The sequence below is a fragment of the Pan paniscus genome, chromosome 13, assembly GCF_029289425.2.
Source record: "Pan paniscus chromosome 13, NHGRI_mPanPan1-v2.0_pri, whole genome shotgun sequence".
NCBI lineage: Eukaryota > Metazoa > Chordata > Mammalia > Primates > Hominidae > Pan > Pan paniscus.
The window spans coordinates 39579192-39596600 of NC_073262.2; the positions used below are offsets into that span (position 1 = coordinate 39579192).

At 38.1% G+C, this 17409-nt stretch overlaps 1 protein-coding gene across 11 annotated transcripts in view; it reads left to right on the top strand.

Annotated features, from left to right (window-relative positions):
- Positions 1–17409, top strand: part of ZRANB3 (zinc finger RANBP2-type containing 3) — a 355165-nt gene that overhangs the window by 178589 nt on the left and 159167 nt on the right. For 10 of the 11 annotated variants that reach the window (XM_055108541.2, XM_063595172.1, XM_063595170.1 and 7 more), the window contains 2 exons: positions 2371–2602; positions 6942–7027. In XM_055108541.2, coding sequence (XP_054964516.1) covers positions 2371–2602; positions 6942–7027 — 318 coding nt within the window. The remainder of the gene's footprint in view (positions 1–2370; positions 2603–6941; positions 7028–17409) is intronic. The other variant, XM_055108543.2, reaches the window with a different exon arrangement.

Genomic DNA, 17409 nt, shown 5'->3' on the forward strand with positions numbered 1-17409 from the left:
TAATTCAGTAGAATATATCTTTATGGGCCCAAGAAAATCTGGACTCTATTTACATGGTTAAAATGGAAAAACTGCTATCTTATCCTAATTATAAATAAATCTCCTCTCCAATAAAACTGAATGAAATTGAAAAGACTTACAAATTTAGAGAATGTAGAATTTTTTTAAGGCCTCCATAACCATCATCTGTTTGGTATACCTTATTTATTTAATTTAATTAATTAATTTTTTTTTTTTTTTTTTTTGGAGACGGAGTGTCACTCTATCGCCCAGGCTGGAATGCAGTGGCACCATGTCGGCTCACTGCAACCTCTGCATCCTGGGTTCAAGGGATTCTCCTACCTCAGCCTCCCGAGTAGCTGGGATTACAGGCACCACCACCACACCTGGCTGACTTTTTTTATTTTTAGCAGAGATGGGGTTTCACCATGTTGGTCAGTCTGGTCTCAAACTCCTGATCTCAGGTGATCCACCCACCTCAGCCTCCCAAAGTGCTGGGATTACAGGCGTGAGCCACTGCACCTGGCTGATAAACCTTATTTAAATGTTCACATTTAAATTTTCTTAAAATGACTCTTCTATCATCTTTTATAGCCACTAGGGCATCTAGTTTTTATATTATTTTGAAAATACACTCTTGCAGTTAAATGGTGGATAATATTTTTATTTGAATAGTATTTGGGATATGTTAGATAGGACTACAACTCCAGAGTATAAGTTTCCTGGAGGATGTTAGTTAAGGACAGAAAAACTACCCAATGTCTTCCAGGTACTTAAAGAAGCAGGTTTAGGTGTATACCAATATGTCCACCACAAATACATATACTTTCCTTCTGGCTTATATCAGTTATGTCTGGACTGTTTACAAGTCAAGACATGGTAGGATAGAAGCTACAGATTGCTGCAGTGGCCTTTGAAGCCAGTCTCCTATATGTTGCTCTCAGTATACCTAAGTTAGTTAGTAATATTAAATAACCTATTACTTTCTTCTTCAGGCTCTTCTGGTGTTTGAATACAGTGAGAAAATTATAGGTCTCGGCCAGGCGCGGTGGCTCACGCCTGTAATCCCAGCACTTTGGGAGGCCAGGGCGGGCGGATCACGAGGTCAGAAGATCGAGACCATCCTGGCTAAAATACAAATAATTAATTAGCCAGGTGTGGTGATGGGCACCTGTAGTCCCAGCTACTCGGGAGGCTGAGACAGGAGAATGGCATTAACCTGGGAGGCAGAGCTTGCAGTAAGCCAAGATCATGCCACTGCACTCCAGCCTGGGCGACAGAGCGAGACTCTGTCTCAAAAAAAAAAAAAAAAAATGAAAAGAAAATTATAGGTCTCTGTATTAAGTAGATTAATCCAGGGCTTAAAATGCAGTAGCCATAGTGGTTCTGGCTGCTTAGGAGCTCTACCTTTTCTGTTAGAGGATAGAGAATTGAAGAAGACTGGCTCTGTCCTGTATTTTTTTCTGGTGATATAGAAAATGCAAAAGTGATATGTCTTAGTATTATTGAATTTATTTGTCTAATTATTTCATTCTACAAACTTTATTTGGGATCATAGCACTGTGTATGAATACTACTAAAAGATGAATAAGACACATTCCCTGCCCTTACCAATCTCATGATATGGTAAGAGACATAAATATGTAAATGAATAATTTATTGACAGCAAGATACAGAATATTACAGATGTATGAATTATAGAAATCTAAAGATCAGGGATCATTTTAGCTTAATGGTTCTTGATGTGAGGTGGTACCCGCTTCTTCTAACCACACTTCACATTTTATCACCTCAGGTCCAGGAAGCTTTTTGTTGTCACAAAAGCTTCGGACTCCACTGTCCTTTAATGGGTAGGACCAGGAAATGAAGCTCTGCAGTGCACTGAACAGCCCTGTTAAGTCTGTTCTGCTACTGGTATTTTGAGCAGGAGGGCCTGTTCAGTGCACTGCAGAGCTTCACTTAGTCCTGCTCAAAATACCAGTAGCATCTGGATTGAAAAACTGCTATCCTATTTGTGTGAAAGTTTCATTGAAGAGTCAACTAATATTTAAGTATCCATTTTATGCATGATCCTAGGTGCATAGAAGCAAATATTGTCAGAGACTAATGTGGCTTGCTGGATGTCAAAATCTTTCAAAGATCATTTAACTAAAATTTTGGTTTTGGTTAACCAAAACTGTAAATTTTGGATCCTGGTTTATTATATTTGAGGATTGTGAAATCTTCAGAGTTTCGGTAGTAGTACCATCTCCTTTTATTTTTCCTCTATTCTTCTTTCTTCTCCTCTGTATTTTTTCCCAAGAGAGTTGTATTGTTTATGATAACGTCATTACTGAGATATTTTTTAAGTACATGGATTTTCTTTTCTAGGAGAATGTCGACCAGTAAAGTGACAGTTCTGGGTTATGGTCTCTTAACCGCAGATGCAAAGACTTTGATAGATGCACTGAATAATCAGAACTTCAAAGTAGTTATAGTGGATGAATCACACTACATGAAATCCAGAAATGCAACTCGCAGCAGGATTTTATTGCCAATAGTACAGAAAGCCAGACGAGCCATTCTTCTTACAGGAACACCAGCTTTAGGAAGGCCTGAAGAGGTATTACAATCCTTATACTTCAAACTTAAAAGAAGAGAAGGGGGGTGGGAGGGGTGTTGAATCAACCACCTGTTTTGCAATTTTTAATTTCAAATTAGATGCCTCAAATGCTAGAGGAGTACATTGGGAATTTCTAGATAGTACGTATGTTTTATCATGGCTATTTTAATCTATTTACATTTAAGCCTTAGCCAAGCTTGTAGGTATGTATAAAACATAGCTTTTACCTTTATTATAAGGCTGCCATATTTAGTACAACTTTATAATATTCTTCACAATGCGTTCCTGAGGTTCTTCTATGGTCTTAATCTTCATTTATCCTATTTTACATTATAAGCTTCTTAGGGTTGGGATTGAATCTACCTTATTTCTTTTACACTGCATTTCAGAGCTTCTCTCTGTTCTTCTTTCACTTTAAGAGTCACATTTGGAAAAATAAAGAGAAACTAAAACTTACGTGCAGACCAGATAAGGTATCTGCTTAGAATGAAAGAATAAGGCATGTGTTTGATACCCCATTTAGCTTTTGCTACTGTAAGAGATGGGTAGTACGTGGAATGGTTAAAGGGTTAGGAAGAAGACATGATGGAAGAAATGTCTGTAAGGTTTAGTGTTGTTTAAGGAGGCTCTGTTTACTAATGAACACTGAATCTTAGAAAAACATGGGCTGTCATGTAGGGTTGCTGGGAGAATTAAAGGTAATACTGCTTTGAAAGTTCCTCACCCTATGCCTTGTCACATACTAAGCACTCAACGTATGGTAGCCAATGTTATATTAATTTTTGAGCCAAGCCTGGGTGACGGCTATTATCATTGCCCTGTCTAACAGTATTACCTAAGCTCTGCTTTTCAATTCTATCCTGGAAATCTTGTGAGATACATATAAAAGTACATAGATAGTGATGATAAAATGCTTAATTTTACCTTTTATAGTTTTTACTCTTGGATGCCCACTGACAGTGCTGTAGCTCCACGTAATTGACATTATGTCCGCAAATTATGTCAATGAATAATAGGGGTGATGATATACTTTAAAAAAATCATGAAACGTATCCTTCAAGATACTCAGTCCTACTGAGTCCAGCGAGTCGGCTGGACTCAGTAGCTCATACCTGTAATCCCAGCATTTTGGGAAGCCGAGGCGAGTGGATCACTTGAGGCCAGGAGTTCAAGACCAGCCTGGCCAACATGGTGAAACCCCATCTTTACTAAAAACACAAAAATTAGCTGGGCATGGTGGCCTGTGCCTGTAGTTTAGCTACCTGGGAGGCTGAGGCAGGAAAATCACTTGAACCCAGGAGGCAGAGGTTGCAGTGAGCTGAGATCTCACCATTGCACTCCAGTCTGGGTGACAGAGTGAGACTCTGTCTCAAAAATAAAAGAGAGTATACAAAAGATACATACGTTTCAAATGACAATAATAAAATGAATACTCATCTACTTATAATCGAGCATAAGAAATAGAACATTAACAGTACAACAGTGGCTCTTACATCCTACTCTGATCACATGTCAGTACTTTTCACTCTTCACCTGTGGTAGCCACTATTCAAAGCAAGGGTAAATACCAATTTTGTGGGTCCTGATGATTGTATAATTTGTGTTTGGGATTTTTTTCTAAGAAAAAGAATATAAAATTAGAAATTCTAAGTTTGGAGTTTTGAAATTAGGAAGTGTGAGTTCTCTAATCTTTTCTTTCTTTCTTTTCTTTTTTTTTTTTTGAGACAGAGTCTCACTCTGTTGCCCAGGCTGGAGTGCAGTGGCATGATCTCGGCTCACAGCAACTTCTACCTCCCAGGTTCAAGCAATTCTTCTGCCTCAGCCTCCCGAGTAGCTGGGATTGCAGGCGCATGCCACCACGCCCGGCACATTTTTGTATTTTGAGTAGAGACGGGATTTTACCATGTTGGCCAGGCTGGTCTCAAACCCCTGGCCTCAAGTGATCTGCTCGTCTTAGCCTCCCAAAGTGCTGGGATTAGAGTTTTGAGCCACCACACCCAGTCTATTTCCACTCTTATCTTTATTGTGACCTTCCTTCTATTTGCTGTAGGTTGTTTGCTCTTACTTTTCCAGTGTGTTAAGGTGAAAAATTAGGTTATTGATTTGAGTTCTTCTTGTTTAACATAGTCATATGCAACTATTAATTTTCCTCTAAGCACTATTTTTGCTGCAACTCATGTTTTGGTATGTTGTGTTCTCAATTTCCTTTATCTCAAAATGTTCTCTAATTTCCTTTGTGATTTCTTCTTTGGCCCATTGGTTATTTCTGAATATGTTGTCATATTAAATGGATATAAAGCACTGAAGTCACTTTAGAAAAATTTAGGAGTTACTTAAAATGTTACTGTATGACCCAACGATTTTATTCTTAGGTATATACCCAAGAGAACTGAAAACAGGCCAGGAGCAATGGCTCACGCCTGTGATCCCAGCACTTTGGGAGGCTGAGGTGGGCAGATCACGAGGTCAGGAGATCAAGACCAAGGTGAAACCCCGTCTCTACGAAAAAATACAAAAAAATTAGCCAGGCGCGGTGGTGGGCGCCTGTAGTCCCAGCTACTCGGGAGGCTGAGGCAAGAGAATGTTGTGAACCCAGGAGGCGGAGCTTGCAGTGAGCCGAGATCGCACCACTGCACTCCAGCCTGGGCGACAGAGCCTCAAAAAAAAAAAAAAAAAAAAAGAGAACTGAAAACAAATTCTCACCAAAAATTATATACTCGTGTATAGTTACATAGTAGCATTATTCATGATATTCAAAAAGTGGAAACAAGTAAAATGCCCATCAGTTGACGAATGTATAAACAAATGTGATATAGCCGTACAATGGAATTATTTGGACCTAAAGAGGAATGAAAATACTATATGTGTTACAACATGAATTAACTTTGAAAGCACTATGCTGGGTGAAATAAACCAGATACAAAAGGCTACATATTGTATAATTCTATTTATATGAAATGCCCAGAATAGGCAAATTCATAGAAACAGAAAGTGTGTTAGTAGTTGGCAGGATTGGAAGAGAGGAGAAATAGGCAGTGACTACTAATGGGTGTGGAGGTTTTTTGGGGGGTGATAAAAATATTATAGAATTAGTCATGATTGATGCACAACTATGTGAATCTATTGAAAGCCACTGAATTATGTTCTTTCAAAGTTTGAATAGTATATGAATTACATGTCACAATAAAGCTGTTGGTTTTTAAAAATATATTAAAATAACAGTGAGACAGTCCTGTGTGTAGCCTATCAGAGCTGTAAAAATGAAAAGATTTCATGATACTATTGATGGGAGTGTAAATTGGGATAATCTTCTTACTGGGCAACATGGTAACATTATCAAACTTTAAAACAGCATATACCTTAGAATCAGCTATTCCATTTCTAAATATAATCCTACATCACCTCTAATAGAAATGCAAATGGATGGATGAATGAATGGATGGATGGATGGATAGATAGATGATTAATAGATACAGATATAAATATATGTACTATACCTATATATTCATATATATATATACACACACAGTTATATGAAGTTGTTAATATTAGTAACTTCATAAAAGCTAGAAATAGGCTGGGCGTGGTGGCTCATGCCTGTAATCCCAGCACTTTGGGAGGCCAAGGCGGGTGGATCACGAGGTCAGGAGATCAAGACCATCCTGGCCAACAAGGTGAAACCCCGTCTCTACTAAAAATACAAAAACAAAATTAGCCGGGCATGGTGGTGGGCGTCTGTACTCCCAGCTACTCGGGAGGCTGAGGCAAGAGAATGGCATGAACCCTGGAGGCGGAGCTTGCAGTGAGCCAAGATCACGCCACTGCACTCCAGCCTGGGCGACAGAGCGAGACTCCGTCTCAAAAACAAAAAAAAAAACAAAACAAAAGCTAGAAATAGCCTATATGTCCAATATCAGGAGTCTGTTTAAATCTTTTACAGTACATCTACATCATAATGGGTTGCTATTCAGTTTTTAAGCAGTGCATTATTATTATATTGTCTATATAAAGTTTTAAAACTAAAAATAGACACGTGTAATTTAAGTGTCTGAGACATGTTTTATGGGACAAAATTCTAGTGTAACAATATATATGATATGATCCTCCTTATGTGAATAAAAGCATAAACATATGCTTATATCAACATAGAAAGATGTATAAATGTATATTTATACAACAGATAACGGTTATCCCTGATGAATAGTAGTGAGGGGATTTGAGGAAGAAACAGTTGGATTTTCTTTTATACTTCCTACTATTTTGTTAAATGGTTTTATCATTGTAATAATAATTTACTTGAAAATATTACAACATACTACAAACACTTGTATTATTATAGCTTTTTATGCAGATTGAAGCTCTCTTTCCACAAAAATTTGGAAGATGGACCGACTATGCAAAAAGATACTGTAATGCACACATCAGGTAAGTTAAACTATTTTCCGTAAATTTTTTCCTCACATGTTTACTGTGAACATTGCTTTATTAATCATTCTTTTTTTTTGAGACAGAGTCTCACTCCCATCGCCCAGGCTGGACTGCAGTGGCACCATCATGGCTCACTACAATCTCTGCCTCCTGGGTTCAATCGATTCTTCTGCCTTAGCCTCCTGAGTAGCTGGGATTACAGGCATGCGCCACCATGCCCGGCTAATTTTTTTGTATTTTTAATAGAGATGGGGTTTCACCATGTTGGTCAGGCTGGTCTTGAACTCCTGACCTCAGGTTATTAATCATTCTTTATTCCAGTGTTTTACAAATTTGTGGTAGCTATGAAATAATTGGTGGACTATTATACATATAGGTGGATGACCTATATGTAAAATAAATAAAAGTAATAGATAATGGCAAAGTTTTCCTTTGTTTTTTACTTTCTACTTTTTATTTTTGAAATTATTTATTTTTATTGGCTAGATTTACATGTAAATTATACAAAAGTAAAAACTAAGTGTTTCTTCCACTCTTGTCTCCCAGCAAACCATTTCCCTTCCCATGTAAGCAGTGTTGGCACTTTATTGTGTATCCTTCTGAAGATACCCTTTGGGTGAACAAGCATGTATGATTACATGTGTATAATATTATTTCATTTTATTTCAACATATATAGCACAATTTGTGCATTAGTCTGCAGTTTGCTTTCTTCGTCTAGTATGTATTGTAGATCTTTCCATATCAGTTACTCAAAGAGCTTTGATATTCATTTTATTTTATTTTATCATATTTTTTTCAGACGGAGTCTCGCTCCGTTACCCAGGCTGGATGGAGTGCAGTGGTACAATCTCGGCTCACTGCAACCTCCGCTTCCGATGTTCAAGCAATTCTCCTGCCTCAGCCTCCTGAGTAGCTGAGATTACAGGCATGCGCAACCATGCCCGGCTAATTTTTGTTATTTTTACTAGAGATGGGGTTTCACCATGTTGGCCAGGCTGGTCTCAAACTCCTGACCTCAGGTGATTTGCCTGCCTTGGCCTCCCGAAGTGCTGGGATTACAGGCTTGAGCCACCACGCCCAGCCTGTTATTCATTTTAAATGCTGCATCTATTCTACTGTTTAGAATTTATTTATGCAGTCTACTCTTATTGGACGTTTGTAGTATATAGCTGTGCATACAATGCAGCGATGAATATCTTTGCACATGTTGAGAGGTAGTATTTTATAGTTCTGAAGAGCATGGAAATTTAGAGCTAGACCACCTGTGTTTTATTTTCACGTCTACTATTGCCGAACGCTTCATTTTAGAAAAGTAACTTTATCTCCTCATACCTCAGTTTCTTCAGCTCAAAAAAAATGGCAAATTATTATGCCTGCCTTGGAGAGTTATTATGAGACTTATATTAACTAATATTTCTAAAGTGCTTGAACAGTGACCATACATAGGGAGTACTTGATAATTGTGATAATTGTTAGCTATTTTAGTATTTCATGCCATATGCATAGGGGAAAAATCTAAGATAAAGTTATAGAAGTGAAATGGCTAGTTTAAAGGGCATGTGCATTTTTATATTATTAGATTTTTCCAAATCATACTCCACGGAAGGTATAGCTTTTTATATTTCCACCAGCTTAGTGTCAGATTGTTTCTTTTTCCATACTTTTCAAACATAGTGAAATGTGAATTATTTTATTCTTGCCGATGTGAACTGATAGTAGCTTGTGACATTTGCCCATTATGTCATTAAATGCATTTGAGCATTATTTTTTCACACATATGAGTAATTTGTACTTTTTTTCTGTCAGTTGTCTATGTGTGCTGTTTGCCCTTCTGTCTACTAAATGTATTGGCTTTTTTCTTGATATGCTGAAAATCTTCATATATTACAAAAATAATCTCTTTATATGTGATATGAGTCTCTCAAGTTTTGTTTCCCAATGCATTTTTTTTTATAATTCCTTTAAATAACACCACATGGTCATGGTTTTCTGATGCTTTTTAAAGGGCTCCAAAGTACAAAGATAGAATTCTTCTAAATTGTTTCTATGAAGTCAGTCTAACACTTAATACCAAAATCAGACAAGATAGCACAAAAAATGAAAACGAGACTACAAATGCAGAAATCCTCAATATTAATAGATTAATGAAATCCAGAAACTCATTAAAAACCTAATATATTGATTATATGCAAATAGCATTCACATTAGGAATTCAAGGAAAGTTGAATATTAAGAAAGACATAAATATAATTCACCATATTAATAATGACAAAGAGAAACCTCATCATCTCTATATGTGCTGGAAGTCCTTAGGTAAAATATAGCATTTACCCTCCCTGTTTTTTTTTTTTTTTTTTTTTGGAGACAGAGTCTCACTCTGTTGCCCAGTCTGGAGTGCAGTGGCACAGTCACAGCTCACCGCAACCTCTGCCTCCCGGGTTCAAGCAGTTCTCCTGCCTCAGCCTCCAAGTAGCTGGGACTACAGCTGTGTGCTGCCATGCCCTGCTGATTTTTTTTTTTTTTTTTTTTTTTTGGATTTTTAGTAGAGACAGGGTTTCGCCATATTGGCCAGGCTGGTCTTGAATTCCTGACCTCAGGTGATCCACCTGCCTCAGCCTCCCAAAGTGCTGGGATTACAGGCGTGAGCTACCATGCCCAGCCAACATTTACCCTTGATTACAGTTTTTAATAAATTTAGGGTATATATGTATATGTGTGTCTTTACATATATATAAGTGTATATATGTTTATGGGTGTCTTTCAATCCCAAAGCACTACCACATGAAACACTAAAATCCAGAAAAGGATGTTCACTATTACCACAGCTTACCTGTACTCTGGAGAACTGATAATTCAATTACTCAAAAGAAAAATAAGAGGATATGAGGCTAATTTTGTCAGGAAAAAATTTTTTTACTTAAAAAAAAAAAGAAAAAAGACAGGCATAGTGACTCACGCCTGTAATCCCAGCACTTTGGAAGGCCAAGGTAGGACAGTCACTTGAGCCCAGGAGTTTGACACTAGCCTAGGCAACATAGTGAGACCCCATTTCTATTAAAAGAGGTAAACATTTTCAAGAAAGAAAAAGTTATCATTATTTACAGCTGATGTTATTTATTTGGAAGACTGAGAATCAGCTGAAACATGTTCAAAACAAGAATAGATTAAGATATCCTAGCACAAAGTTCCTATTAAAAAGTCAGTTGTTGGCCAGGCGTGGTGGCTCACGCCTATAATCCTAGCACTTTGGGAGGCCAAGGTGGGCAGATCACTATTGGGGGAACCGGCCCCCAATATTTCAATGTAGGTTCTTTTCTATTTTCCCTAAGTGTTGGCCGGTCTGAGAAATAAAGGGAAAGAGTACAAAAGAGAGAAATTTTACAGCTGGGTCTCTGGGGGTGACATCACATGTTGGCAGGTTCCGTGATGCCCCCTGAGCCGTAAAACCAGCAAGTTTTTATTAGCGATTTTCAAAAGGTAGGGAGTGTACGAATAGGCTGTGGGTCACAGAGATCACATGCTTCAAGGGCAATAAAATATCACAAGGCAAATGGGTAGGGCAAGGTCATAAGGCCAGGGTGAAACTAGAATTGCTGATTAAGTTCATGTCCCACTGTGCACCCATTATCTTTGATAAACATCTTAACAGGGTTCAAGAGCAGAGAAACCAGTCTGACTAGAATTTGCCAGGCTGGAATCTCCTAATCCTAGTAAGCCTGGGGGTGCTGCAGGAGACCAGGGCGTGTTTCATCCCTATCTACAACTGCATAAGGCAGACACTCCCAGAGCGGCCATTTTAGAGGCCCCCCGCCCCGCCCTGGGAATGCATTATTTTCCCAGGGCTGTTAATTATTAATATTCCTTACTGGGGAAAGAATTCAGCGATATTTCTCTTACCCGTTTTCAGCAATAAGAGAAATACAGCTCTGTCCTGCCTGGCTCCCAAGCAGTCAGACCTAATGGTTATCTCCCTTGTTCCCTGAACATCGCTGTTACCCTGTTCTTTTTTCAGGGTGCCCAGATTTCATATTGTTCAAACACACATGCTCTGCAAACAATTTGTGCAGATAATGCAATCATCACAGGATCCTGAGGTGACATGCATCCTCAGTTTACAAAGATGATGTGATTAAGAGATTAAAGTAAACACAGGGATAGGAAATTATAAGAGTATTGATTGGGGAAGTGATACATGTCCATGAAGTCTTCACAATTTATGTTCTTCTGCTGTGGGTTCAGCCAGTCCCTCTGTTCGGGGTCCCTGGCTTCCCGCAACAGATCACGAGGTCCAGAGATCGAGACCATCCTGGCTAACATGATGAAACCCCGTCTCTACTAAAAGAAACAACAAGAAAAAAAATTAGCCAGGTGTGGTGGCGGGCACCTGTAGTCCCAGCTACTCTGAGGCAGGAGAGTGGCGTGAACCCGGGAGGTGGAGCTTTCAGTGAGCCGAGATAGCGCCACTGCACTCCAGCCTGGGCAGCAGAGCAAGACTCCGTCTCAAAATCAATCAATCAATCAATCGTCAGTTGTCTTTCTCTACACAAATAATAAATATTTCTAAAATACAATGAAGATAAAAGATATAAGACTCAATATTACTAAAGGACATATAAAAAGATAAATAAAAAGACATACTCCTGTTTGATGAAAAGACTTGGTATTATAAAGATTTTACTGTTTTTTTTGAGATGGAATCTCACTCTGTTGACCAGCCTGGGGTGCAATAGTGCGGTCTTGGCTCATTGCAACCTCCACCTCCTAGGTTCAAGCAATTCTCCTGCCTCAGCCTCCCGAGTAGCTGAGATTACAGGCGCGTGCCGCCACCACACCCGGCTAATTTTTGTATTTTTACAAAATACAAAAAATACATGGTTTCCCCATGTTGGCCAGGCTGGTCTTGAACTCCTGACCTCATGATCTGCCTGCCTCAGCCTCCCAAGTTGCTGGGATTACAGGTGTGAGCCACCTCACCCGGCCAAGATTTTACTTTTTTCTGAACTTAGGTAGATATAATATATTCAAATAAGAATATTTTTCTTGTAGATCCAGAAAATTGATTCTAAATGTTATTTGAAAAAATAAATAAGCAACAATTGCCAAGAAAGTTATGAAAAACTAGAGTATTAAAAAAAAGGGGGTTGGGCGCAGTAGCTCACGCCTGTAATCCTAGCACTTTGAGAGGCCAAGCCAGGTAGATCACCTGAGGTCAGGAGTTCGAGACCAGTTTGGCCAACATGGTGAAACCCCATCTTTAATAAAAATACAAAAATTAGCTGGGCGTGGTGGCGGGCACCTGTAATCCCAGCTACTCAGGAGGCTGAGGCAGGAGAATCACTAGAACTGAGGAGGCGGAGGTTGTAGTGAGCCGAGATCGCGCCATTGCCCTCCAGCCTGGGCGACAAGAGCAAGACTCTGTCTTAAAAAAAAAAAAAAGAAAAAGAAAAGGGACAGGGATTCTTTCCCTTCTTCTTACACAACAATAAATTCCAGATGAATAAAATATTTAAACATTATTAAATAAAACCCTAAATAAAACATAGAGGAATTCTTTTATAACTTTGTTTTAGGGAAGTCATAAAAAGGAATATATTTGATTGTGTAAGAATTTAAAAGGTGTCACCCTTCTAGAAAATATATATAAAATAAAAAATTTCTAATTAAGGAAAAATTATTTATGTGTTGCGAATTAAAGAGAAGGCTAATTTCAGCGACTGAGAAAAATGTGCAAAAAATGTAAACAAATAATTTATAGAAAAGGAAATACAAATAGGTTTTAACTGCATAAATCTAATTGATAAGAGGAATTTAAATTGAAACTACAGTAAGACAAAGTTTTACCTATTACAGTTATAAAAATTATAACATTTAACAAAACAGTATATCAATGAGCATATGAAGAAACAAACTGTCTTACATTGTTGAAAGGAATGTTATGGCTATACCATCTGTTTTGGGTTTTTTTTGAGACAGGGTCTTGCTTTGTCACCCAGGTTGGAGTGCAGTGGCACAATCATGGTTCAGTGCAGCCTCAACTGCCTTGGCTCAGGTGATCCTCCCACCTCAGTCTCCCTAGTAGCTGGGACTACAGGGATGCACTACCATGTCTGGCTAATTCTTTGTTTTTTTTGTTGTTTTTTTTTTTCAGACGGAGTCTTGCTGTGTCACCCAGGCTGGAGTGCAGTGGCACGCTCGCTGCAACCTCTGCCTCCCGGGTTCAAGCGATTCTCCTGCCTCAGCCTCCCAAGTAGCTGGGATTACAGGCATGCACCACCACACCCAGCTAATTCTTGTATTTTTAGTAGAGACGGGTTTTACCACATTGGTGAAGCTGTTCTCGAACTCCTGACCTCAGGTGTTCCGCCCACCCTGGCCTCCCAAAGTGCTGGGATTACAGGCATGAGCCACCACACCTGGCAATTAAAAATTTTTTTTTTGTAGATACGGGGTGTCAGTATGTTGCCCAGCCTTGTCTGGAACTCTGGGCTTCAGCGATCCTCCCACCTCAGCATCCTTAAGTGCTGGAATTACAGTCATGAGCCACCCTGCCTGGCCTATACCATCTATTGATAGAAATTTCACTATACCGACCAAACATTGAAAAGCCCATACATTTATTCTAGCAATTAAAATATAAGTTTATCTTACACTTGTTCATATATACTATTGTATGTAATTGTTCATGTATGTTCTTATGTGTTATTCACATATTTATTAAATACACAACATATAGATATACACATACACACATATGCACATGTATGCAAAATTGAAATTGCATGTTTAGTAAATAATACATGATTGGATAACAACTAGTTGTAGAGAACTTACTGTAAATTATTGTACCTCCATACAGTGGAATACTGTGTAATCTTGATGCAACTCATTTCCAAGATACAGTGTTGAAAGAAAAGGAAATTACAGAAAATTGTGTTATCTTTTGTATTTTTAAAAATGTATATGTGTAAAACACACGCACTGATTTTCCCTGGATGTCTTGAAATTGTCAACATGGTAGCCTCTGATGCCCCTGACCCAACTGACAGTCTCTGAGACTTCTCTATAGAAGCCACGCGGCACTGTGGTGTCCACTTTGCATGCTGTTAGTTTAACTGTTCAGCATAGTGTGATTACCCAGCTGGCTGGAGATTTATAACAAGAGACCAGTTTGCAGTGGCAAGTGATCAGATTGATAGGGAACTTGACCTGCATTGTATTCCTCATTGGAGTGAGTTACTAGCTAGAAGCTCTTTGAGGGCAGAACACTTGTTTTTTCCAGTATTCTATTCCCAATGGCTAACACGGCACCTGGCACATGATATCCAATGTTTATTGAATTATTGAATACTGGATCTGGGTTTTTTTTGTATGCTAGATCCATGTAACTTCTTGACATGAATAACATCATTCATCTGCTAAATTCACAGATGTTGTCAAACTAATGGGGTTACTCAGATATAACTTAAAATTGCTCTGAATATTGACATAGTATTAAAAAATACGCTGCACAATCATCTTGGAGAAGCATTTCTTATACTTTAGATTTGGAGCTTCTGGAATAAAATGGCTGAACTAAGTGATTTGGATAATCTTTCCCAGCTCAAAGTTTGGTTTCTTCATATTGACTTTAAAAATCATGAGCAAAACAGGGATTCTTCTTATATTAAGTGAAATACTAAGAGGAGTACTTACATAACTGACACTGTTACATTTATTTTACTACTTCTGTATAAAAGAAAAAAATGGAAAAACTAGTATAATTTGGCTACTTTCTATTAAGAATTTTAATTTATTATAGTTTTGTGACTTGGACTGAGAGAGTTCTGTGACACAGTTCTTAGTTGTTTTTCTGGTAACTGGGGGCATAATTAATTTGCTAACATCAGTTTTGATTAAACTATAAATCCATTTAGATGCTAGTTTGACCAAAGTAATAACTCTTTAGTCTTTACCAAGTGATTTTTTTAACAGTGCATGGAAATGACTATAATGATTTTGCTACAGTGCCACAAATTAATATCCCTTCCCTCCACTAGGAAATCAACAGCAGCAAATGTAGTTAACATTGTTAGTTGTCTACCCCGTCTTCCTTCCAAACAGGTTTCTGATTTACTTCAGTTATATATACATATCTATAGGACTCTGGGGAAGTTGACTTTGTATCCTTTTTCCCTGATGGATTCTGGTCATTCTAAGCCAGTTAACACATAGTATTCTTCAGACAACTGTTAACGGTCTAGGGTTGGTCTTGTGCCAAGCATGCTGAAGAAAGGCTTTATTTCCAGGATGGAGGACAAGATAAGCATCTTAAGCTGAATATGAACAAAGAAGCATGTTGTCCTACCTGCTTCTGGTAGCTGTCTTCTGACCATGGTGGGTATCGGGTTTAGATGAGGCAAGCTTTTTAATGGCACAGTGACAAGGTGCAAGGAATACAAGAGTTGACCAATCCAGGAGCCTTCCTGGACTCTGAATTCCTTTTATTCATGTTGTAAAACATTTCTTTTTTTATTAAACAATCTTGATTCAGAGTTTCAGTTCCTTATAGCCAAAAACCATGGTTCCTGGCATGTCATTTCTAAATATTCATTTTGTTCCTATCATAGGTCTTTTTTTTTTCATGATGCCAGGTATTGGTGGGAAGCCCTTAATTGTAATTGTTGCAGACTGTAAATGCCAAAAATTTGCCCACATAAAACAAACATACTTACCTGCATTTATCTTTTGGAGTCTGGAACAACCCACGTGGTCAATAAGCATTTCTTTTTTTGTTTCCTGACTAGAACTTGTCATATGACAACAGAAAGAGACAGTATACCTGTCTCTTTCTTACTTAATGCCTACCCTGTTTCATAAAAAAATTCATCTCTGTGAAATGCTTTATGATTGTGGAGGACATGTTCTGTTTTCTGGAGAAAGCCATTTCAAGATTAATATCATGCTTCTCAAAAGGCATTTTCTTTCAGGTTCCATTTCAGAAGTTTTATGTTATTCCTTTACTTCTTTACCTTGAAAGCACTATGGTTCCATAGACTCTAACTCAGCTCAAGTCACTTCCTGGCATTTTAAGTTAGTCTGTGGAGTGCTATATATTTTTCCATAATGTTTTGATTCTGTGAAGGTGTCATTTTCACACTATAATTTTGCAGAATGCAAATTTTGGTTAGTTATTCAGTTCTAGACCCATATTTTATATTTGAAATGTCATGACTGTATTCAAAATAAGTTAAGTGAAGCTTCAGCAAAAATATAATTTTGCTTTTATAAAGTGTATTAAATACCTAAGTAATGACAAACACAAATGTACTAATGCAAATGTAGTTCAGGGATGAGAAGTTAGGGTATAGGTAACCAGCTACCTGGTTTGACTTGAGACAGACAGCAGAAGTATTACTCAACCAGAACATCTCTTATCCAAAATGCCTTACATCATTCACTTCACAGGGTTATATTTAGAAGAAACTATAAATACAAATATGATTTGGAGAAGGCAACATACTCAGTTGTCAACCATTAGCACATTGAATGATCAATTGTTAAAGCTAAAAGACTTTGGAGATCACCCAGTTCCCCTCTGTCATTTTATAAGCACTTGGTGAGTTTAAATGGCTTGCTCTATCTCACTTCCTTTTATGTTGTTTTTTTTTTCCCCTGGAAGTAATGAAAACTTAGGGAATGGCAACTTTAATAAATATTCTTTTACATAGAAAAAGAGAACACATAGATAACCCAGCCAAGCATCCTGTTACCAGCAGCTGTCTTCAAAAAGTATGCTGTGAGAAGACATATTGGTCTTCCCTAATATTATGTTTTTGTCGTTTTGTTTTGTTTTGTTTTATTTGAGACAGAGTCTTGCTCTTTTGCCTGGGTTGGAGTGCAGTGGTGCAATCTCTGCTCGCTGCAACCTCCGCTTCCCTGGTTCAAGAGATTCTCCTGCCTCAGCCTCGCAAATAGGTGGGACTGCAGGTGTGTGTCACCACACCAGGCAGATTTTTGTATTTTTAGTGGAAACAGGGTTTCACCATGTTGGCCAAGCTGGTCTCAAACTCCAGACCTCAAGCCATCTGCCCACCTCAGCTTCCCAAAATGCTAGGATTTACAGGCATGAGGCACAGCGCCCAGCCTCTTCCAATGGTGTGTTATGTTATGTTTGAATTACTGTTGAATTGCTATGTTGATGTAATGTTATGTTTGAATTACTGTTAAGATATTCTAGACACTACTCTGTGTCACACAGAATAGTGTCTAGAATATCTTAACAATAATTCATCAATTTTTAAAATGTTATTTGTCATTGATATTTTGTACCATTTCCACCTCTAAGGAGAATTCGTTGTCTAAATTTTTATGAGAGGAAAAATGCTGCATGATAATACA